At 42.4% G+C, this 25,605-nt stretch overlaps 1 protein-coding gene across 1 annotated transcript in view; it reads left to right on the forward strand.

Annotated features, from left to right (window-relative positions):
• The window catches only part of ARSG (arylsulfatase G), a 109,080-nt gene that overhangs the window by 63,962 nt on the left and 19,513 nt on the right, over positions 1-25,605 (forward strand). The window contains exon 9 of the mRNA XM_044449510.1: positions 11,250-11,370. Coding sequence (XP_044305445.1) covers positions 11,250-11,370 — 121 coding nt within the window. The remainder of the gene's footprint in view (positions 1-11,249; positions 11,371-25,605) is intronic.

Below are 25,605 nucleotides of genomic sequence, written 5' to 3' on the forward strand. Positions count from 1 at the left end.
TAGGACTGCGTTTAATAAGCTAGTAAGAGAATATTGCAGGGTTCTCATAAGAACGGACTGTAAGAACCACCGTGCTAGATCAGATCACATGTCCGTGTCACCCACTGTGTGGCAGCATTCTGTCTTGGTACAGATGCAGCCAGGAGCCCCTAGAAAGCTCAGGAACTGGACACGTTAGAGTTTCTTCCTGTTGTTTATCCAGTTCCTCTGGTAAATGGAGGCATATGGCCTTTAAACACACAGCTCCATTTTTAAACTAACTTCCGTGAATTTATCTAAACACTAAAAAAAAGAGAGAATGTTTTCTGTGTTGGTAAGTCATGACCACATCCCCTGTTGCAATGAATTTCACAAATTAATACATGTTGCATGAAGTACTTCCTTTTACTGGCCTTTAACAAACTTACTGTCTGTGTCACTAGATAATTTTGAGTTGTAATATTTCATGAGACTGGATCAACCTCCCCACAGCATTCCTAATTTTGTAAACCTCTTATATTTCCTCAAACCATCCTGATCCCCTCTCTGCTTCTCTTTTTGTAACTAAAAAGACCAAGAATACTTCCAGATGGAGGGCTCTTAGCATTACAAACCAAAAAGGATTACACACATATTTTGTCTTTTTTCGTCTTAATGAAGACGCTCAGAAGATAAGAAGCTTACAGATGGAAGGGAACATAACTAGCCACTTACAAATTCTCTGTTTGAGACGGGGTGATAGCAAGTTAAATTCCTCATCTGGAAGCATTCCAATTTTATCCCCATGAGAAAGGTGCTACATCTATGGGAAACATTTAAGTTTGTACCTTCTCCAACTCTGTTCTGTCATGGCACCATAGGAAGGACTTTGTGGAAAAAAGAGGATTTGCAAGGCGAGAGGAACTCTGCTTAATAAATACGCTGACTAATGTGATTGTCAGGGCCCAAGTCCTGTGATGCAGTACATGATATGCTACATGCCTATGCAAATAGGGGTTAATCCATGAATGCAGGCACAATGTGTGACCAATATAAATGATCCCATGCAGAACAAAGATGTGCACCAGCTCTTAGTCACAATTTTCTTTCCTTCGATGTATTTAATGTATGCTGTAAAACATAACATACCCTTAGAACCAAAACAGCTCAGTGTATCTAAAATCTGTATACCCAGAACATAAAATATGAGGCACAATCATCCATTAACCAACAGAAAAATGGACAGCTGAGGAACAAGGAGGCTCCAGATAAGAACACCTCTTTGGGATCAGACCATCGAACCCAGGATTCTGTCTCCACAGTGGCCGTGCTGCACCCATCCTGGATTTGCACAAAACTCTCTGGACTAGTTGCCCTCAGGACAGTGAATTCACCCAGTCCCCTTTTAAGGCCATCACAGCGCCTTATGGAAGTGGATTCGGCAGTTTAATGATGCACTCTGTGAAGAAGTTACTTGATTTTTCTGAATCCCCCACCAATCCCACTCATGGACGATCCCAGATTCTAGTAGTATGCAAGAGGGCGAAAATGGTTCCCTGTCTGCACATTTCCGCCATGCTTCTCTTCACTCCTTTTTTCTAAGCTAAGTAGTGCATGAACTCTGTGTCCTTTCCCAGCAGAGGAGTTTTTCCAGCCCCTGGATTATTTGAATTGCCCTTTTTTGCAACTTTTGAATTTTTACCATATTTCATTTAGGTGTGGTACCCAGAACTGTTGCACCATAGATTGCATAAGGGGCAGTATGATAGTGGTGGTTTTACTTTAAATACCTTTCCTAAGTATGACAAAAGCTATCTAGATATCTTGGAATGTGCTCTAAAACAACACAGCCCTCAAAATGCATTTGGGGGCCATCGTAGAAAAGGCTCAACAGCTAAGTCTCCTCCTTGTTAGATCTGTGAGACAGGAACATGCACGAGGGAGCAGAAGGGCAGACTAAGGAAGACCATCCAGCAATGGAAGGAGAAAAGTGACAAATAACAGCACCCCTGGCATGAGGTCCCTCTACCACCACCTCCAGCAGGTGCCCTTGATTAACCCTCCAGCTGTTCTGCCACTGCGGCACTTGCCAGAGCGAGAGAGTACCCAGTGGGCCACTGTAGAGCAGCTGCCTGTCCAGAGCCTCGCCAGTCTCCTTCCTGCAGCATGGAAGGAAGGCCCGCTTGTTCAGCACTGTGTTTGTTCAGCAGTCTCCTCCACAAGGTTATGTGAACAGCTTCTTAGTACATGAATCTGGGTATCTTTTCTCTGCTCTTTAGCACTCCTCTATGTTTGTTGTTTGGCCTGCCTGCCTGCCTTTTAGCAGCCTTTCTGCAATTCATTGAATGGACAGAAGTAAGACATTCAAGTTGCTTCCAATGTGCACCACCAGGATGAACTCTTAACAGCTAATCAGCTTAGTTTGGTTTGGTTTGGTTTTAATTCCAAACAATTTCTCTCAGCATTGACTTTTGTTCATCAACATGAATTGTTATCTAATTTTTGGTATTTCCAAGCCATATTTTGGCCAGTGGTTTTCAGCCTTTCCATAGCTGGGGACTGGAGAAAATGGGAAAACTGCCTTGGACCACTGAGGCAGAAACAAGAAGCACCATACACATAATAATGGTATTCTGTGCATTAGTTTCCAAATGCAATACCAAAAAAAAATGAAAATTCTCCAAAACAACCAGAAACAGAGATTTAAAAAGCCAACAAAAGAACAACATACTGAAATCAGTGAAGTGCGGCTCCCAGCCAGCTCTCACTGAGCCCTCTCTCCCCTCCCTGGCCCCCCAGCAGCACTGGCACACCCCTTGTGAACGCGATGCCAAGCAAGAGGTGGTGGAGCACAGCCACCCCCTGCACCCATCTGCAGTGAGTGGGATGCAGCCCCTCCCCCCGCGAACCAAGAGGAAATCTGCAGACTGGTATCTGAAAACCAGGGTTTTAGGCAACCTCCCAAGTGTAGTTTCCATCACAGTCATACAAAATACATTTCTGTGATTAAAAAAAAATCATTGGGTTATGTCTGATGTGGTGAGAGCACAAAGGCATACACAGGAGGGGAGTTTTACATTCACCTCCTCCCCCTTGTACTCTCCTGTGCAACCCTTAGGGAGGGCCTGGCATGCGAGGCAGGGGGCTGCAGCGGGATAGAAAAAGCAGGCAAATGCAGCTTACATGGACAAGAGCTGGCCCGGATACTAATGGTCCAAAAATGAGGTAGCCCCAGTACAGCCTAGCTCAGCCAGATATCAATGAAAACTCTTTGTGGATTGTCGGGATGGCTAGTTTCTGGATGTCTGCTTGGGAGCCCTAGCTCTAACCTTTAGCACTAAAATAACAGATTTTACTGCTAAAATCAGATAATCTTCTGGCACTTGGCAGGGGGAGGATTGCTAAGGAAAAATGACGGATGGCCTATTTAAAAAGAAAGCATGAACTGCAGAGGCAGAACAGGCATGGCAGTTGTTCCCCTTTCTCTTTCCCCAGAAGTCTAGGGGTATTTCTTGTCTGTAAGGCCCATCTTGAGCCTGTGATCTTCAAGAACTCCAAGTGCTTTGCCTTCATATATATAGGAAGTCTTTTGTACACACCAGTAAATGGTCAAGTAACCTTGTGTTTTGTGGCATAACTTTAAGCCACTGCATTCAGAAGACTAGGATGGAAATGCTGACAGGAGTCTGAGTTGGAACACTAGACTAAAACCCAATAGCACTCATTTTCCATCCTTGCTTCTATGGAAGCTGCTGTGACAGACGTAAGTGAAGCCACATTTTCTCATAGGTCGACTGAGTCATGCTGATGTGTTTGTCCTGTTGATTTGACCAGGCAATGCTATTCTGTTTTCATTTTAGGATAGTATTGTCCTACCCCTGGGTTCTCACCAATACCTCTCTTGATGCTTGGTGCCAGAATTGCTGTCTGTCCTGATACTTTGTCTTTAAAAATGTTTTTTTTTTAATGGTTAACTGTGGGGCAGACATGTTGCAAAATGAAATGTTGGCTCCTGTGCCATCTTTGTTTCCAAGAATACCCACTCTTCAGATCACGTGTTGAGAAAACGGCAAGTAGCTGAAGCTCAGTAGTTTTACTATGTAAAAGTGTACCCAAGCACTCAAGGGGGGTGCATTTCAGGGGGCAGATGGGTTGGTGGGCAGTAACAGGCATTTTTCCTAGGCTGTTCATGTATTGTACTTGTGTGTGCTCATGAATGTGTTAGTTTGTTTGGTGTAGTGTTTTTCCTGTTTCTTGTGTGTGTGATGCAGATTTTGCCTAGATTTGGAGGTGGAAGTATTGTGGTTGTGGATATCGTTGGTGTATGATACATACATTTGCATGTTCAGCTGTGGTTTGTGGTTATTATTAGTATTATTGTTATTTATGTCTGAACAATTCACTGTGATTCATGAAAAACAAAAAACAAATACAATTAAAAGAGCATAAGTATATCATTATACAGAATATAAATGATTTGAGCAGTTAAAACTATTTTCAATACAGCAAGATCAATATAAAAGTCCCCCCCCCCCCCCCCCCCCCGCATGCCATTGAATACCACTGAATGTCTCAGACAAGAGGGCCGTCTTAACCTAGCACCAAAGGAACTACAGAGGTGGTGCCTGGTGAGCCTCAATAGGAAGATCGTTTCATAATCAGGGGAGTCACCACTGAGAAGACCCCCCACTTTGTTGCCTCCTCCCAAACCACCCTTGGAGATGACACGTGGAGGAAGGACTCCGATGTTGGATAGAGTGTCCCAACAGATTCAGGCCAGAATCCAGGCCTTAAAAGACTTAAAAGGTTAAGACCACTGTCTTCAATTGGGGTTTGAAAAATGCAGGCAGAGCAGACCACAGCTGCGACTCGCGGTGTTTCTGGCTGCCACATGCTTTACAGCTTCTGAAATGCCTTAAAGGGCGGAGCCACCTGAAGTGCACTGCAGCGATTCATTGGTTGCCTTGCTCACATGCCGTCCCTTCCACCTTGTACAATCGCTTGGACATTTTTTTTAACCTTATTAGTTTGCCTTCTGGAAAATGAATGCTGCACTTCACCATGCACACCATGGCAAGCATATTGTGGATGGGCAAGCCACTTTGGCAAGATTCCCATGACACTCAAGACTCCAGACATGCCAAGGAGCCCCGTTACTGTGTGTCAGTGCAACTGAGCCCCATAAGGCATAGTAAAAGTTTACTCCCCCTCTCCCCACCACATGCTCCGTATTTTTTCCTTTGCCACAGAAAATCTACTGGGGAGGGAAGGATAGAATAGCTGCACAATGCCGTTTAATTAGTAGGACCAAGACTTCCTTCTGAAAGCCATCTTTATGGTCAAGACTTGAGAATGATAAATAGATCTAAAATTAAAATGTAATGTTATCCCCAAATTTCAGAAACCATTCTGCATTTCAGGCATTTGCCATTTTCCATTTTCCTCACAAAATTTACGTCAATTTTGAATTTATTAGCTTTCCGTCAAGAATTACAGACATTGGACAATTCCTCTCTGAGTGACTCAGTAATATCCAGCTGTGCTTTCATTAAGCAGATTAACATTTGTGAAAGGGACACATGCTCATTACAATGTGACAATTAATAGGAAGTAAATCATTTTAGCCTCTAATATGAAGCTGTGGTTCAAAATCCTGGCAACATTTTAATTGGCAGATTAGAAGATCATTTGTGCAGTCTTACTGTTCGTGTCCTTTGTGACCTGGACACTTATGTAATGGCACGGTCTTAATCAGGACAGCAGGTACACAAACTGTGAGATCAGAGCCTGTTCTCTTGCAGAATTTTGTCAATTCAGAATCTAAGTTATTCTTCATGGTCTCTGTGCATCACACACATGGGTTCTACATTTGTGCGTGGAGCCTTTTTGGAAGATTCTAAAGCTGATTAATTATTATTCAGCTGGAGCCAGACCCCTAGCCATTCCCAGGGTGCAGGGAGGGGCTCCCACCGAGGCCTCACTTCTTGGGAAGTTCCTCTTCTACCACTTACCTCACAAATGTTGCTTCTCTGACCCTCTTCAGACTTTTTCTCGTCTACAGGTTTTTTCCTCCTCCTCTCCATTTTTTTCCTCCTCCTTGCTTATCGTTGCTTTTTCTCACCTTTTATACTGCTCTTTACTGGCTTCTTTGACTTTTGCCCACTCGAGAAGATGGTGCTTACAGCCCTATTCTGCAACTGTGCAGCTTGTGGTAACTCCCTGTGCCTTTTTGCCTGGGAGAAACGCGTATTGCTAATGGCTGCTGCACTGCCAGGCATTTACCAAACAGGTGAGAAAACACCATTGCCACATGGGTCTACTTGAGTCCATTCATCCTGGACCTCACATCTCCAGCTTGGACCCATTGTTCCAATTTACCTGCCAACATATCTGCACCCATGTGTGATCTTCCTCATGCTTCTGAGGACATTGGACTATTTTCCAGCCAGGTCCTCCCTATAGCACACAGCCTTGAACTTAATCCCAAACAGGAACCAAGAAGAGCAGAAGGCTCAATTTTTGAGGCAGTCTGTGCTGAGACCACAGGACCAGTCACCATACCATTCTTATGGACCCTTCTTGATGCAGTGCGTCAGGAATGGAAATCATCAGGGTCAGTAGCGCCCCCAGCAGAACAACTAGAAAACATGTACAGAGTCCAAGAGAGAGATGCAGAGTTTCTTCTGCAACACCCATGGTGCAACTCTATTATTCTAGAGCAGGGGTGTCCAACCTTCTGGCTTCTCTGGGCCACATTGGAAGAAGAAAATTTGTCTTGGGCTGCACATTAAATACACAAACACTAATGAAAGCTGATGAGTTGCTAAAAAAAAAAAAGGTTTGTGCATAATTTTCGTGATAACTGCTGCCACAGATAAGCAAAAAAGTCCTTGCATAATCCTAACAATGTGGTCCCCCATTCAGGGAGTCTTCTAAAATCTTTGAGCAGGTCCCAAGTTTGTGATCACTAATACAGAAAATGAGCATATCTAAGTTATAAAACTTCATTGTGTTTTTGATATTTTTATTATACAAGTAGAAAAAAAGAGGGCAACATAAAGCTAGTGGGATATTTGACTGCATTTGAGAAACCAGTACATCAATATCTGGTTCAATGGAAGCAGTTGCAGTTCTCTGAGTACTCAAGGTACTCATCAGATACTCTGGTTCTAATTTTACTCTTAGCGTGCTTCATTCTTGAAAATAGTTGTTTATAAATGTAGGTGCTGCCAAAAAGCAAAGACATGAATAAGGCATGATTGTGAAGCGAGGGATATTTGACTCGGGAAAGATGGGCCTATAAAAATCCATGATCAAATTTTTCTTTTAAATTGAATGCCAGATTGCAGCTCTATGCATTCAATTTGAAAATTGGCAGGTAACATATTTAAATTGACCCCTCCCCCCCAGGAACCACAACTCTCTATAACTGTAGACACCTCCCTATTCAGTTGGGGAGTCCACTGCTACTGTTCTACAATCCAAGACAATGAGGCCCACGAACAGCTTCAAACTGCATAAACTTTCTAGAACTTCTAGCTGTACAGAAAGCCTTACTCACTTTTCAAACCATAATCCAGTGCCGACAAATACAAATAATTACAGACAAGACCATGGCAGTTGCCTATATAAACAAACAAGGGAGAACCAGATCAGGTCCCCTTGCTTTTCTCACCACCAATATCTTGCACTGGTGTACCAGTTGACACACCATGCTCTCTGCAATCCATGTAGCTGATACCGACAGCATTCTGGCCGACACTTTCAACAGAACCTTCACTGCTTTTTGCATTGATCCTCCCTATCTCATCTTTCATAAAGACAAGGAATACTCTGCCCTGATCCCACATTCTTCCCAAAAGAAGTTTCTTCTTTCCACTTCATCGAGACTGTTGTCCTCCCAGCTTTCTTTCAAGCCCCTTCCAACACAGTAAAGCTAGCCCTCCATTCCTTGGATGTTTGTAGGACTCTAGCCTTTTACAAATCTAGAACTCAACCCATCAGACAATCATAGAGGCTTTTCACTGGCTACAGTGGTCCACACCAAGACTCTGTCATTTCCTCTCAAAGACTCTCTAAATGGATAGTTCATACCATATTCCTAACATATGAACTCTGGCCTCCAACTGTGAGGCCCAGTCAGAACACATTTCACCAGAGCGACAGCAATCTCCACAGTCTTATACGAAGGAGTGTCCCTTAATGATCTGTGCAGAGCAGCAGCTTGGTTGAATCCCTTGACCTTTATTTGCCAGTACTGCCTTGATGTTCGAGCCAGAGAGGACTGCACCTCCAACAGAGCCGTCCTCACTTTACTCCAGTGAGTGACACTACCCTCCTCCAAGAATTAAGCTTGCCAGTCACAAAGACCACAAAGATCTTACCTGTAACTGTCATTCTTTGAGTTGTCATCTGTGCATTCGCATATACCCACCTGCTATCCCCACTAGGATTGCTTTCTGTCACAGCCTTAACATGTCTCATAATGGGACTTACCAAATGGCGGTCTTATTCTTTAGAACTGAGGCCTCAGTGGGAGCCCCTCCCCTCATGCTGGGTGTGCTTAGAGGCTGAACTCCCACCAAATAATAATTAATCAGCTTTGGAATCTTCCCAAAAAAATGGAATCTTCCCAAAAAAATTCCACACATGGGTACAGAGCTCATGTGTGTGAGGTACAGATGACCTCTCAAAGAACGACAATTGCAGGTAAGAAACCTGCCTTTTTTGCTTTCTGACTGTCAAGGCTGCAGAGAAAGGCCTTGAAATATGTCACCAGGAATTTGTGAAGTTTCAGAATGAACTTACTGAACAAGGAATGTCAGTAACTGGAAAACTGGGTTCCAGTGTCCTGCACAAGGCTCCCTGAGCTATTTTCTGTACTCTGCAACTCTTGTTCCCTCCTCAGTCTGCTTTCCTCTCAAGCATCATTGCAAACCCCACCCGCTTTGCCTGAAAATTACTCCTTGGCAAAATGTCCCAAGGTCCTTAAAAGAAGAAATATGTCAAATCAGTTTCTGCAAGTTTTATATTTCACTTTCTAATTTCACTTGTGCTCACAATTAGAATTGCCTGATCTCATAACTTGGACACATGCATTCTGGAAAAGAAGAAACATGGTGTGTTATTTTTAGTTTACCATATATTTTGGCATATAAAGCAACTCGCATATTAGACAAGGTCAATATTTGGGGCTGTTTTTCTGGTGTTTCTCATATGTCAGGCTTGTAAAACGGCCCTCAGTTTTTGCTTTCCTATTTTTGGTTTCAAGAGTCATCTTACACACTGATATATATGGCAATAACATGTGGAACAAGCAATCCAAAAGTATGTTTCAGAAAAATATCCTTATATATCAGTGTACAAGGCATCTCATGTATAAGATGAGGTTAGTATTTAGGGCTGTTTTTCTGGTGTTGGGCATATAGGATGCCCCCCCCCCCCCCATCTTTGCTTTACTATTTTTGGTTTCAAAGGTTGCCTTATACATCAGTATATACAGTATATCACAGAAGTGAGTACACCCCTCACATTTTGTAAATATTTTTTTATATCTTTTCATGTGACAACCCTGAAGAAATGACACTTTGCTACAATGTAAAGTAGTGAGTATACAGCTTGTATGTAAATTTGTTGTCCCCTCAAAATCACACACAGTCATTAATGACTAAACCGCTGGCAACAAAAGTGAGTACACCCCTAAGTGAAACTGTCCAAATTGGGCCCAAAGTGTCAATATTTTGTGTGGCCACCATTATTTTCCAGCACTGCCTTAACCCTCTTGGGCATGGAGTTCACCAGAGCTTCACAGGTTGCCACTGGAGTCCTCTTCCACTCCTCCATGATGACATCACGGATCTGGTGGATGTTAGAGACCTTGTGCTCCTCCACCTTCCGTTTCAGGATGTCCCACAGATGCTCAATTAGGGTTTAGGTCTGGAGACAAGCTTGGCCAGTCCATCACCTTTACCCCCACCTTCTTTAGCAAGACAGTGGTCGTCTTGGAGGTGTGTTTGGGGTCGTTATCATGTTGGAATATTGCCCTGCGGCCCAGTCTCCAAAGGGAGGGGATCATGCTCTGCTTCAGTATGTCACAGTACATGTTGGCATTCATGCTTCCCTCAGTGAACTGTAGCTCCCCAGTGCCGGCAGCACTCATGCAGTCCCAGACCATGACACTCCCACCACCATGCTTGACTGTTGGCAAGACACACTTGCCTTTGTACTCCTCACCTGGTTGTTGCCACACACGCTTGACACCATCTGAACCAAATAAGTTTATCTTGGTCTCATCAGACCACAGGACATGGTTCCACTAATCCATGTCCTTAGTCCACTTGTCTTCAGCAAACTGTTTGCGGGCTTTCTTGTGCATCATCTTTAGAAAAGCCTTCCTTCTGGGACGACAGCCCTGCAGACCAATTTGATGCAGTGTGTGGCATATGGTCTGAGCACTGACAGGCTGACCCACCACCCCTTCAACCTCCGCAGCAATGCTGGCAGCACCCATACGTCTATTTCCCAAAGCCAGCCTCTGGATATGACGCTGAGCACGTGCACTCAACTTCTTTGGCCGACCATGGCGAGGCCTGTTCTGAGTGGAACCTGTCCTGTTAAACTGCTGTACGGTCTTGGCCATCATGCTGCAGCTCAGTTTCAGGTCTTGGCAATCTTCTTACAGCCTAGGCCATCTTTATGTAGAGCAACAATTCTTTTTTTCAGGTCTTCAGAGAGTTCTTTGCCATGAGGTGCCATGTTGGACTTCCAGTGACCAGTATGAGAGAATGAGAGTGATAACACCAAATTTAACACACCTGCTCCCCATTCACACCTGAGACCTTGTAACACTAACAAGTCACATGACACCGGGGAGGGAAAATGGCTAATAATGCCCAATTTGGACAGTTTCACTTAGGGGTGTACTCACTTTTGTTGCCAGTGGATTAGACATTGATGGCTGTGTGTTGAGTTATTTTGAGGGGACAGCAAATTTACACTGTTATACAAGCTGTATACTCACTATTTTACATTGTAGCAAAGTGTCATTTCTTCAGGATTGTCGCATGAAAAGATATAATAAAATATTTACAACATGTGAGGGGTGTACTCACTTCTGTGATATACTGTACGGTAAGTGGTGTCCATATTTGAGCTCTGAACTTTAGCATGGCATATATTGTGATTGAGATGGACTGCTTTCAGGCCTGGATCCTAAAGTCATCCTACATAGTGAAGTTGTCATAAACCATGTTGCCTGTGCTCTTCTGATTACCGTCTCTCATTTCTTGCAGCATGCTAGACATATTTCCTACTTTGGTGTCTCTTGCAAATGCAAGTCTCCCTCCGTCCAGACGGTTTGATGGTATGGATATCTCTGAGGTCCTTCTTGGGCAATCATACAAAGGACACAAGGTATGGACTGAACCTTCAACATAAAGGCCAATCTGAGATGCTTGCAAGGAAATAGTTTGGCTTAAATTACATTGATAATCATTATTTTGCTCATCAGTGGTGGTAAATAGCAGGGTTTTTACTAAGTGCCTCTGATCACATTACACCTGAAACACATGTACATGTAACCGATTGGCGTATGTAAATATAGATCTTAAGGTTAAGGTTGCGCTTCCATACCAATGTGAGATGAGTTGTTAGAAGCAAGTTGGGAAAAAGAAGAAAGAATGAACATTGACTCACAGAAATTATTTACTATTTCAGAGGAAAAGGGGTCTAAGGAAGGTCTTCTACAAAATGTCATGGTAATTCAGCAGAAGGTTCATATGCCAAGGCTACAGGAATAGCAGTTTGCAAAGTAATGACGGAAACAAATCTTGTCTTCATGAAAACAGTTGTGTTGCTTCTATTCCCAGGCTGTGATGGGGGTCTGGAAAACACCTTGTTGGATCCCCTTGAGCTTCCTGATAATGTGACAAAAAACCAACCCGGGTATGCCTGACCAATTTAAAATTGAGACATGACTATCTACTTGACTGAAGGTGAACTGAGTCGGGAGAAGTTAGGTCAGTGATGGTGAACCTTTTAGAGACTGACCCCCAAACTGCAACCCAAAACCCACTTATTTATCACAATGTGCCAACACTACAATAAAACCTGAAAAGTGAGGTTTTAGTTTAGAAAAAAACAACTCAAAGCCAGTTCAAGCAAATATATGTATATCCTTGGCAGCGCAATGACCGGCCATGTGAAAGCTCGGACAAGTCACTGCTAATCAGTCGCGGCTTGTGATGTCATTTCCTTGTGCCACTACTCCTTTCCGAGCATGCGCATGGTACCTATCTGCGCTGTTACCCAATGCTCGGCTGCTGGGACATGCTGAGGCAACTTGGTTCATGTGCCAACAGAGAGGGCTCTGCATGCCCGCTGTGGCATGCAGGCCATAGGTTCACCACCACTACCGTAACCCTATCCTGCTGCACTCCCCTTAACCTACTATAGGGCTAAAGTTCCATATAAAAGAGGGCGATTTTGAAAAGGCCTTCCTTGAGTAGCTCTTTCTGCACTGCTCATCCTTTCTGCCCATTCTAAACACATTCCAACCATCAAAATCATGCCTCGACACCTCGTTTTTGTAACCCTAACCCTGCCCTGGTGCACATCCCCTAACCCTAATACAGGGCTAAAATACTATAGAAAAGAGGACGATTTTGAAAAAGCCTTCCTTGGGTAAATTTTTCCACCCAGCTCATCATTTCTGCCCATTCTAAACAGAGTCCAACCGTCAAAATCATGCTAGTACACCTCGTTTTTCTAACCCTAACCCCACCCTGGTGCACACCCCTAACCCTAATACACAGCTAAATTCCAGTCAAAATAGGACGCTTTTGAAAAAGCCTTCCTGGAGTAGCCTTTTCTGCACAGCTCATCCTTTCTGCTCATTCTAAACACATTCCAACCATCGAAATGATGCCAGGACACCTCGTTTTTGTAAGTCTAACCATACCCTGCTGCACACCCCTAACCCTAATATAGGGCTAAAGTTCCATAGAAAAGAGGGCGATTCTGAAAAATGCTTCCTTGAGTAGCTGTTTCTGCACACCTCAACATTTTTGCCCATTTGAAACACATTCCAACCATCGAAATCATGCCAGGATACCACATTTTTGTAACCCAAATTCTACCCTGGTGCACACCCCTAACCCTAATATAGGGCTAAAGTTCCATAGAAAAGAGGGCGATTTTGAAAAAGCCTTCCTTGAGTAGTCTTTTCTACACAGCTCATCATTTCTTCCCATTCTAAACACATTCCAACCATCAACAACATACCAGGACACCTCGTTTTTCTAACCCTTTGATTAGGGTTTGATGGTGATCCTTTTAGAGATCGATCACTCAGAGTGCCTCCCAAAACCTACTTATTTATCGCAAAAAATGCAGCACTGCAATAAAACCTGAAAATTGAGGTTTTAGTTTAGAAAAAACAACTTGCAGCCAGTTCAAGCAAATATATATATATATCCTTGGCAGCGTACTGACCAGCCATGGCATGGGCATGGCCCCTGTGTGCACTGTTACCTGATGCTCAGCTGCCGGGGCAATGCTGTGGCATCTTGGCTGTGTGCGACAGAGAGGGCTCTGCGTGCCTGCTGTGGCACGCGTGCCATAGGTTCGCCATCACTGAGTTAGTTGTTAAGCTCCCTAGATCCCTGTTGGACATCTGTTTTGAAAATCTTATGCTAATGTAGAGGAAAATTTAGCTGAGATCAAAAAGAGGGTTCTAGGTTACTTTTGAAAGAGTGCGAAAAACTGAATTAGTAGCTGGTTTGTCCTTTGCCATTTCAAAAGGATTCCTAATTGCACAAAAGGAATTCACAGTAGGTGCCATGTGTTAACGCAGGGTGAAGGGTCCTCTTCCTAGTTGCTGAAAATGATTGCCACTTTGTGTATGGAGCTCCTTTCTAAGCCTATCTCCTGCAAGAGCTCTGAGATGGCCAATGCAAGATGGAGCTTGGGTTTCCAGATCTGGAGTGACTCCGTAGGAATCCGAGAAGTCTTTGCAGGTTCTGGAGCCACTGTGCTTTGTGTGCCAGCAAGGGCTGAGCTTTAGGTTTGAGGTAAGGAAGTGTAAATGCCAGCTTCCTTGTACATCCTAATCCTAAACCTTCAGCTGCTGCTTAATTTTATTTATTGACTGTTAATTTGGGGTTGGGGGGTGTTGCTGCTTTTAGCTTGTTCAGATGTTTTACTGATTATTTTTCTAATCTGTTCTGGGCAACTCCTTGAAGGGGAAGAGTGGAATAAAATAAATTAAGTAAATACATAATATAAATAGCCCAAGATGTCCTGGTGCCTGAGGCAGAAAATCCAAATGGCATTCCCTGTGGAGGTAAAAACATAACAAGATGTGGAATACTTGCTATTAAAGACTTTCCTTTAATCAGGGCTCTGCAAGTTTTGGCTGGTTTTGGCTCTCCCAAGAAAAAAGGGGGCCTGGTTTTGGCTGTGACAGCAAGCTAAGCTTCAGAAGCACTTGAAGTATCTCTAAGGCCAGTACTACTACATGGGCAAATGGCCTGCACTTCTTTCACCCTGTCTCAAGCTCCAATCTGAGTAGGAAGGTCAGTAGCTTGTCTTGTTACTTGAGCCCCTGAGAGGTTCAGACAGCAGTGAGAAGGGGATGCCTGCCAGAATGTAAAACGTGGTCACTACGGACAAGCTGAGGATGCCTGTGTGCCCTTAACCCACCCATCACCTGAAGCAGGCTGACTCACAGTACCTACTGGTGGTGTCGGCCCTGATCTTAGGTTTTCTCCGAAGCTTGAATCAGTGATACGTAACAGACACCCTTGAATTGTAACCATATGTGAAACCCGCTTCACATCCGCTTATTGATCTTTTACATCAGATTCTTCATTATAGGTAATAACTTCAAATTCTTCATATGTATTCTTGTATGCGGTTCTTCTGCCACACATGTTGACAATTGAGGCTCTGTCACGAATCCCATACTGTAATGCAGTACTATGATGCATACCCAGTCCCTTGTTGGGCTGAATTTTTAGTTGCTTCCAGTCCTCCCACATTCACTGTCAAAAAGTATACAAATACCCTCTAGGCTCATAGAAACAGCGCGAATCAGAAGGGGTCTCCCAGGCCACCTAGTTTGACCCCCAGCTCCAGCTGTGTCTCACCGTATCCCATTTTTTCTTCTAACTTTGACCTTCTGATGATTTGTGCATGCCTTTGAATCTCTCTTCCCAAACTGGTGAGCTACCTCCTTCTGGTGTCTGCAGCACCATGTGAATTCTCTGCTCTGTGGCCCAGACCTGTTCTAGCTGTCACAGTCTGGACTTGGAAAAATGCACCTAATCTGTTACTGTTTAAAAGAATGCTCTGTTGTGTCCACATGCGCTTAGAAAAATGGTGGTTCAGGGATGAGCTTTTTGTTATGCACTGTGATCAGAAGTATGAGATGTTCACCCTTGGTTTGCACAGATTAGGAATTACAAAAGATGCTTTTTCATTACTCTGGCAAAATGCCTGTTGCACAGAAGAAGCTTTAAGACACAAAGGACCACTTGGCATGCCTGCTTTCAAATCAGTGAAATTGAGGCTGGCATAGTGAATTGAGCATGAGTGAGCTAGAATCACATTTTCTTGCTGGAAATGGATAGGTCTTGCTGGATTCTGGCTGTAGTTCAGAATCTTTATTCTTATTTATAAACCGTATTCTATTTAGCAGATGCTTTGAGAAATTCCATGGTTGTGGAATGCAGTGTTCAGGGAAAAGAGAGGAATTCTTAAGACCTGCCATGGTACATTCCTAAGTCCTTGCACACACAGTTAAAGTTCATTAATTTCAGTGGAAGATATTTCCAAATAAACTTTTAGAATTTGATGGTATCCACTATGATAAGTGGATGTGGTTGGACAACACAATATTATATCTTGTGCAACACAAAGATTGAAAAGATCAATCCCAGAGACTCTAGTGCACATTTGGTATGTGCTGGTACACACTGGGGGTGATTTACATAACCACTGCACCGCCATTGCTTATTGTGTTGCCCAGATCTGGGCAGCATGTCTTGTTGGATGGGTGAATAAACCTACAAAGCCTCATGTGTTATCTGAGGACTGAGTAGCTCTCAAAAAAGTCGTGTTGCTTGGGTTCAGGATGATATGATAAGCCAGGCAATATTTATGCAGATAACCCAGCTCATAACAAGTGATAGCAGTAGGTTGTGCATATGCAAACCTGGTTGGTGCACTTGTGAATCAAAGTGATTTCAGAAGTGATGCTTCAAAGACGTTTTAGGCTGGATTGCCTAACTTATGAACATTATTAACATGGGGTACAGAGATACATTTCAATGAGATAGTGAAAAAAAGCATATTTGCATTCTATGATGTTTGCAGCATTTGTGGAAACAACTAAAGAGAATCTTACTGAACTTAATGGTTACTTCATGGCACTGTGAGTATTCAGAGGCAAGGGCTAACTTCATCTCATGCATGTAGCGCATCAGGAAATGGGTGCATGTGTGGGTTATACATTCATGAACTGAGGAGAAGAAATCAAGATGAGACTGAAATGCCTGCCCCCCTCCCTCCCTCCCTCCCTCCCTCCCTCCCTCCCTCCGTGTGTGTGTGTGTGTGTGTGTGTGTGTGTGTGAAGGAGAGAAGGGGTGTTTTCCTCCTGCCCGTAATGGTGATAAAGAGAGTTCCTCTCTGGAACTCTGTGCATTTCAAGGGAAGCTAACTATAGATGTCAACAGAGCTTCCTTAAACATGCAACTAGCACCCTTTTTTGTCAGGACCATAGCAGGGAAAGAAAGGGGAAGTGAAGTTTCATGCTTCCCTTGACCCAGGGGCTGCTTAGGCTTCCCTAATGTTACAAAAACCAGGTGTGTAACTTAGAAATTCTTTCACCAGAAGCTGAATTGGGATAAAGGATTCTTTTGTATCACTCTCCATGTGCCCATTGGCTTACTAGTGCCAGGATGCTTGTGTTATCAGCAGCAACTATGTTGTGAATGGCTACTGTTAATAATGTGATGGACGCTGTGCTGCTCTCTACATTTAATTTCTTTCTTAGTTCACTATTTAAAATTTCATCCTCGCCACTCAGCACCACCATATTATATATACATAGTAAGTCACTTCATTATCATTGGATTATTATTACCAGTTGCAACACAGGCTACAGATATTCAGCTTTAAAGAGTTGTAACATCAGAAGTATTTAGGGTTATGCACAGTGTTATTACTTTAGTATTAGTGAAATAGCCCACCCACCCTGGCATTGTATGTGGAGTTTGGTCAGATATTTGCTCTCAAGATAAACATAGCAGCCATGTTATTCTTTTATATATCATTAAAATTTTTAAACTAACACTTAAAAAAACCCATCAAACATCACAAACATTGGATTCACTGGGTCAACCTCCTACTACATATTTTTTAACATTCTAATATCAAATTCCAATTAATTTATCATAGTTTAAAAAACATCTCTAAATTTATGCCAAGTCCCGTTTCTCCAGCCAATTATAAAAAGAGTCCCAAGTTCAATAGAAATCAGTATCCTCTTTCTCCTTCAACGATAAAGTCAGTCTATCCATTTCTGCACAGTCCAAGATCTTTCTTAGAATCAGTCCATCGGTGAGCATCTCCTCACTTTTCCAATATTGAGCAAATGCAATCCTCGCCGCTGTAATTAGATGCAACATCAAATAGATTTCCTGTCTGTTAACATCTTCCGGTATAATGCCTAACAAGAAAACTTTGGGTTTAAAAGCAAAGGGTTTTTGTAATATTTCCTCCATCCATCTATGTATTTTAATCCAGTACTTTTTTGTGTTGTCACAAGTCCACCACATATGATAAAAAGTGCCCACTTTATGTTTACATTTCCAACATCTATTTGACATATTTGGAAACATCTTAGCTAGTTGACTTGATGACAAATACCATCTATAGAACATTTTATATAAGTTTTCTTTATACGAAGTTGCTAAAGTTACTTTAATGTTTCTTTCCCATAGTTTTTGCCACTTTTCTAGTTCAACATTAAATCCAAAGTTTTGTGCCCATATTATCATAGTTTCCTTAACCTGTTCTCCTTCCATTTTCCTGTCAAGTAAAAAATCATACAGTCTTTTAATAATTTTCTCATCTGTTTTAAGCATCACTTGATCAAATTCTGTTAGGTCTCTATAGAACCCCCATGTTTTACAATCAGCCGTGTTATTCTTAAATTGTGTGAGTGAAAGAGGTCTTCAGGGCTCAAGTTTTGTTGGAGCTAGTAAATTTTTAAAGAAGTTGCTGGAGAACGTGGAATTGGTGCAGGCTTCTCAGACCTTTATAGCTTTGCTCGCCACCTGTCAAATCTTTTCTCCGTTTGTTCATTTTGCTGGTGGAGGCCAGGTGGCTGTCAGGACTGATTCTAGGCAAGACCAATTTTTGCTTTTTCCAGAAGATTTTCCCTCTAATTGCTTGAGATTCTTAACCAAAAATCAAAAAACCAGCAAGCGAACAATAGCAAAACAAAACTGTCCCGGACACATGGTGTTACCTTCTGTAGCTTTCACTCGCCTTGACAAACAGGGACATCATTAAGTTCCCATTCAGTTAGAGCCTTGGCAGCTATGCCCATTATCAGCTTTAAGTAGGGCAGCCCTTCAGTGCATGTCCTGCCCTTTTCTTTCCACGGGATAATAGGCATTCTGAACTCAAGCAGGAGAACAGCGGTTTGCAGAGCAGTTGCTACAGAGCATGTTTTCCAAGCGTCATGGAAGACTTTGGCTGTTCAACCCTCCTAGCCTCAAATGGAAATTCTTCCAGTCCAAGCCTGTGATGTGGGTTAATTAAACCTTTACGACACCATGTGAGTAATGTTTAACTCTCAAATAATCCCAGGTTCAGACAACATGACAAACCACAGCAGCCCTGAGCCATGGCTTACATATTCATACTGGCAGTCAGCATGTGGTGCAGCTCTCCTGGGCTCCAGCCGTCCATGGTAGGCTGTAATGAGGACTGGCCCAATATGTTGCTTGGAAAACCCTGACCCACTGTGAGCTTTTGTAAACTAAATACCACAGGGTATTTCACAGCTCACTTTGGCTCTGACTATTGATCTTTTATTTATATTGTCTGAGAATGACCAGAGAAGAATGTATAACTAGGAAAACTCTTGCTTGGCTTTGTCCCTGTGGCTTTTGTAAAGAAAAGTGACATGCATGCACACACCCAGGTCCTGATGGAATATTTGGACTGGGAAAAGGATATACACTATCTAAGCATAAGACCAAAATAAACGGAAAAAAAAAACCTGGTATCCTCGTGGTAAGGAAAGAATGTTACAAGAGAAAATCAAAGGGAATGTATAATTGAGGTCACAACGATAGCGTGTAGAGTTTGAGTTTTTCTGGCAGAAAAGCTGAGTTAGTCACTGAGAACTGGGTTATCCATCGAAGTGTGTGATGGGAGGACAAGAATAGAAGAGCTGAGAGAGAATTTGGCAACAATGTGATGTCTGGAGAAGCCACTGTGGAGGAAATTGTCTCTACAGATTCTTCTTTCTGTGAGCCAAAGATTAGAATCTGCCTTTGTCACATGGGGTTCTGAGAAGGAGAATCTGGTTGACAGTTGTTGGAAACAGGAATGCTGGTCTAGGCGGACCTTTGGTTTGATGCAGTACAGGATTGTCTTTTCCACATGTCCTCCATGTGGAAAGACCATCACTGGAGGCATTTCTCCAGATGCTTCTACCTTTTAATGTTAGGTTGGTGGCACTAAATTTCAGGAACCAATGTGTGTTCAGCCACATGTTTAACGCAGGCATGATTGAAGGTGGCAGTGTTAGATGAAGGCTTTGGGGGTGGCCTTTTAAAATACAAGCTGTCCAGTTGAAGTGTGTGCATGCGTGCATGTGTGCGTGCACCATTGTTGACAGTTGCAGTTGTGAAAATGCCTCTTTGTAGATGTGTGAGATAAACTGTGTCTCGGTGTTGGGGTAACACTACCAGGAAGATAAGTGAACATGGCAACTGCTGAGTGAATGGTCAGAAGAAAATGCAGAAGGTCAAGATAATACACTGAGTCACAATTTATTGTCTTGGCATGTGTCTTCACACCCAGATATTTTTTACCTTCCAATTCTGCTATAATAACTGTCTCTTTGCTACGCATCATCTTATCTCCATACAATTGAATAATGACATTTTGAAGGGCTTAGGACTCAGTAACAAAGGACAGCTTGTTTTGTGAGATATGTTTCTTGCAAAATCATGTGTACAAGGCCTGTGAGAGGACATGACACAAAACCCTGGTCATAGTTTGAATAAATGACCCACTGAAAATTCTTAATAAGCAGCATGTCATGACTCAGTGTTCTGGCAGTTACAGCTTCAGTGTCAATATTTCTGGGCATAAATGTTCTTGATTGCTTGCCCGCTGTTGCTTTTGAACATCAGGATCCTGTCCCATTTTTGAAATGAGTCTGTGACATCCAGGGTAGTCACAAATTGGTTTATCTTTGAAGTGCATAGACTTTGAACTGCCTGATGTGTCACCAACCCTGTTCTTTGAGATGGCATATATAGATTTTATCAAGATCAGACAACTGAAAACAGATGCATCATCTTAATCTTTCCCTGTATGTTCTGAATATTAGGTTGGTTGAGGGGGAACATAACTACTTAATATGCTGTCCCTGTATTCCATTTTTGGAAAGCAGTTTTCAAAGTCTGTAGAATTTGTAAGACATCTGAAATGATAACCTAATTAATTACCACTAAATGGCTTAATGATTACTATGTTGTCAGAATTTGGGTGTCCCTCTGTTTTCTCTTGCATCCCCCCCCCAACCCGGTACTTATTGTCATTGTGTTGTCAGTTTCCTTTTCTGCTTCTGTCATAGTATAGGATTGGAAGGCCAGCTTATTTGCAGCAGAGACTCCCAGCCATTCTGAATATGTGATTGGTCTAATTGCTCTCTGCTCTTGTGCAGTATATGAGGCACATCATCAGCAGAATCTCTGCACTGATGCCATAAGGATGCAAAATCTGCATCAGTTCTTCTTCGTGGTCTTTGCACATCATACATAAAGACTTGTGCACCTGACCAGAATTGAATCAGCAGTTGTTTACTCCGGCTGGCAAGGCCCTGAATTTCAGGAACCAATGTGTGTTGAGCCACACGTGCAGCACAAGCACCATTGAAGAGATGAATTTGTATTGACCTCATGGAGCTTTGTTTTGTTCCATTTACACAGCAACTCTCACACCCTGTTTATACACTTGGCACGTTCCTAACACTAATGCTCTGTCTGTTATACAGTCAATGATCTTGAAGCTCTTTGCTGTAATTGTCACAAAGATCTGAGAATGATACTTGTTTAAACCACTCATTTACAGTGTGCCTCTGTTCATGTTTACTCAGAGAGCTAAGTCCCATTGAATTCGCTGACATTTACTGCAAGGTAATCCAGCATTGTCAGGGCATTATTAAAATTGCTAAGCAAATGCTTAGAAACCATGCTCTTCAGAGGAGCATTTCCCCTAAGACTACTACGCAACTAATGCTAGTCCCAATGGAACTGGCCCTGTTTTCATCATCTGCATCCTGACTTTGAGTCACATTTCTTTAACTTGTGCCAGGCCAGGCCAGTTCCCAGCCTTCCCACTGGACACAGTGGGGCAGTCACCTCAAGCAGCAGATGTGGAGTGGGGTGCAAGCTAATGGGGACAGAGCTCTGGGTGCCACACAGATACCTGTCTTGTGCCCCAAGCTCAGCTGTGACCCTCAGGTGGCATGGGGGATGCTCCACACTGGAGTAGCTGAAGAAAACTAACTGGCAGTCCAGTCATCCTCTGCATGTGATGGTGGTGGGATGTGATCTTGTCAGGCAGCAGAACATCATAGACGAGTAATGCTTGGAGCTTACACAGTTGTGACCCTTTGGCAATGCAGCATGGTTGGTTTTGTTTATAAAGTTTTGCTTTGTTTTTTAATGTTTTTTCAGTCAGCCATATAGTCATTTTCTTGGATGTAAAAGCAATGTACAGCCCATTTGTACTAGTTTGGAAACAGTGTTCCTCCCTGCATTCTCCTGTCTATTGAAGGCGGAGGTAAATTTGTGGTCAGCATAACAGTTAAACTAGTTAATTACTACCTTGCTCAAAATTTGTGCATCACTGGAGTGCCTAGTTTGGTAAATTCTTGCAGTTACCAAATAAGACCAAATTTGAGTTAACCCTGTTCCTTATTTCAGTTGGTGTGATCCACACCACATTTCTGCACCAGAGAAAGCATTTTCCCTCCTTAAAATCCAAGGAGAAGCTTCAAATGGCAATGCTTCTGTTGTCTCAGAATAAGATTGATTGGACATTGGTAGTTCAGTGGGAAAGCATATGCTTTGGACACAGATGACCTTAGGTTGAGTCCTTGACATCTACAGGTAAAGCTGGGGAAGATGCCTCTCTGAAAACCTGCAAAGCCATTGCCAGTCATAGTGGACAGTGCTCAATTAAATGGACCAGTGGTTTGGCTTGCAGCATCTTCTGTTGCTATGTAAGGACAAAGATTCTTCTGCCCGTACAGTCTGAGGTTGTGATTCTCACTGTGCCAGTTGGGCTATGAAGGTAGCACAGTGAAACTTCCAAGTAAACACGCACTGGCTGCATTTCATACCATGCCCTCAAGTCCTTGGTTTGTGGCATTGTTCTGATAGCTACAGTTTCTGTTCTATTTTTCTGTAATAATTATTGTTGTTCATATCTTGCTGTGTATATCTTGAGATATTCTTGCTGATTTTCCTCTACTGTTGAGTTAGCTCCCTCCCTCCCTCCTCCTCCTCCTCCTCCTCGTCTTCTTCTTCTTCCTCCTCCTCCTCCTCTTCAGAAGGTTAGACAGGATGGAGGGATTTTTTGTTTGTTTTTTAACAGTTTCTTTCTGTCAAAGTAATTTATAATCTGGTGCCCAACTATATTTTGTTCTTCTTATCCCAGAAAACGACCACTAGTTCAAGACCCCTTTCTCCACCTGTTTGTCTTTAGGAATAAGTGAAATTTCCATCTAAGTCAACAGTTTCTTGGACAAAAGTCTTCTCCCCTCCATTTCCTACAGGTCTTTAGGGAAACAAGACAGCTTAGATGAAAAACCCATGGCATAGCTCATTGAACTTTCTTGCCTTGAGCTACAACATGTAAGCCTAGGTCCTTTCTTGGCAATTGTTTTATTTATAATGTTTCCGTTGCAGTATAGAAAAGCAGTCATTATTTAAAAATCATATTAATTGAATTTTCAATTCCACCTCCACTCTTCCTGCCCATTCCCTTCCCCACAGCTCTATTCTTCAAACATGTTCTGGCCTGCAAAAGGCCCAGGACTAATTGGCATTCCAAAATCTTGAGTCCTAAAATTCTCCTGGCAACAGCATTCCTAGGGAGTGATTAGCACAATTGGAGAGAGAACAGTTCCAGGCCCCATGAATGTAAGTGTCTGTCACAGTTTGTTCAAAGTGCTTCAAGTGAAAAGCCCTGTTGAGGGTTCCTAGCCAGGACAGGAGACTGCAGTAGCATTCAGCCAGACAGGAGGGGGAAGAAAACCAGCCGGAGAAACACTAACTCTTGTGGCTGCTTGAACAATATATATGCCTAGCTCTGAGGAAATCTACAGTTTTGTTTTACAGATGCCCTGTTATAACAGCGGGGTAGCCTTCCACGGTGTTTTAAGGGTAAATACTTGACTGTTCATCGAAGGTTTTCATATTTTCTTTCTTTCTTTTTTTTTTAAGAAATTTTATTAGGATTTTGAAACTAATACTACAAACATCAATCGTCACACACATCGGATTTACTGGGTCAGCCCCCTACTACATATCTTTGAACATTCTATGATCATACTAAAATCCATTTATAATAACTTGAAAACATCTTTAGGTCAGAACCAAGTCCCGTTTCTCCAGCCAATAAAAAAGGAAAAAGTAATTCCAAATTTGATAGAAGTATATTTTCTTTGAGACTGATTAATAGTATCAGTATTTGCCATCAAGAACATCTCCCATCATACACAAACTATTGCTAACTATGAATTATAAAATGCATTGCATCAGGATTCAGTATGGTGTCTTACTGGTTACAGTTGTTTGGCAGTCTGTGTTACTAGTAAACCAATGACCACTTGAGAGACAGTGAAGAAGTTTTGTTTCATCTCAAGAGCTCAGCCATATCTGCCTTCAGTAGCTACAGAGGGGTAGAAAGAGATGGTAAAGGTTCAGAGGTGAATGCGGCCATGGTATGAAGGTTTTAATCATCCATAAAGTAGAATTCCAAGTGGAGCACAAAACTTGGAATTCATGCAATGCAGTGGTTAACTCTACAAGCTATAAGCTAGAAGTCCTTAGTTCAAATCTCAGCACACCCATAAATTAGTTTTTCCCACCCTCTCTTCCTTTCACTCCAGGAATATGGGTGACATTATACTGACTTAGAGTAATGTTTATAAGGATTATTGTGGGTAAAAAGAGCTGCAACATTCATAAAGGACTGGGGCTGTTGTAGACTGTGTTCAGGTAAAACATACCTTTTCATTTTCAGTATCAAGCTCTGGTTAAAACACTTTTGCCAGCACGAATCGGTGTAGAGAGGCAAAAGCCTGTAATGTCACCAAGACACCACTCTCTTCACAAGTACCAGGAACAGTTTCAAAATCTGTTGCATCCTTCTTTGTTAAACCAAACAGTAAATTCATACATAGATTGTTATATATGTAGTTTTTTTGAAAAATGAAAACACAGGTCACATTCCTGAATCATGGTGGAAGAAGCAAGATGGACAAGTGAACCAATTTTTGATTCGATCATTTATCCACATCTTGCAAATTGGAAAGCAATGAGGAAGTACAATTTGCATCATGATTTAGTGTAAACCTATTTCAGACACAATCCAAAGTGCTTGTTTTCATGTATAAATCACTTCATCGTCTGGGGTGGGGGGCACAGGACACAGTAGCCAAAGAGCTGCTACTTCCCCCTCGTTCCTGCCCATCCCAGGTTCATCAGCTGATACTCTGCTCTAAGGGAGTCCACGTATGCAGGTTCAGTCAGTGTCTACGGCCTTCTTTGCAGGGGCCTCCAGATTGTGGAATGTCCTCCCTAGAGAGATCGGCCTGACTTTATGGAATCAGCCAAGTCTGATTTTATTTTCTCAGGCCTTGGAATTTGTACCTTGCTATTACTTTTACTCATGATGATATGTTTAAAGCTGCATTTTAAAAATCCCCCTCCCCCCAATCATTTTCATAATTTAAGAGTTGCTGGCTGCCTTAATATTTATCTTCTCCTTTTTAAAATATGTCTGCTGCTTTTGATTTTTTTTTTTTTTTACGTGACTGTATCTGTGTTGCTATTAGTTTTATTTGGTTGATGTTATATCTTCAAATACAGGGCAAATCATAAACATGGTAAGTAATAAATAAAGGGGAATCCATGGATTCTTACTGTGAAAACCAGTTGCAGCAAGCCTTGGGATCACACACTCAGCCCTCTCAAACCTCATTTACTCCAAGAGAATGAGTTCAGAAAGTTCTAAGTTTAAACAAATTGCAGTTCCCTGTGAAATGTGAACTCTGAAAACGGTGGTTTGTTTAAATGACAGTTAGTGAGATTTGAAGCATGGCTTGAT

The sequence above is a fragment of the Varanus komodoensis genome, unplaced genomic scaffold, assembly GCF_004798865.1.
Source record: "Varanus komodoensis strain SLA01 unplaced genomic scaffold, ASM479886v1 scaffold59_1, whole genome shotgun sequence".
Lineage (NCBI taxonomy): Eukaryota > Metazoa > Chordata > Lepidosauria > Squamata > Varanidae > Varanus > Varanus komodoensis.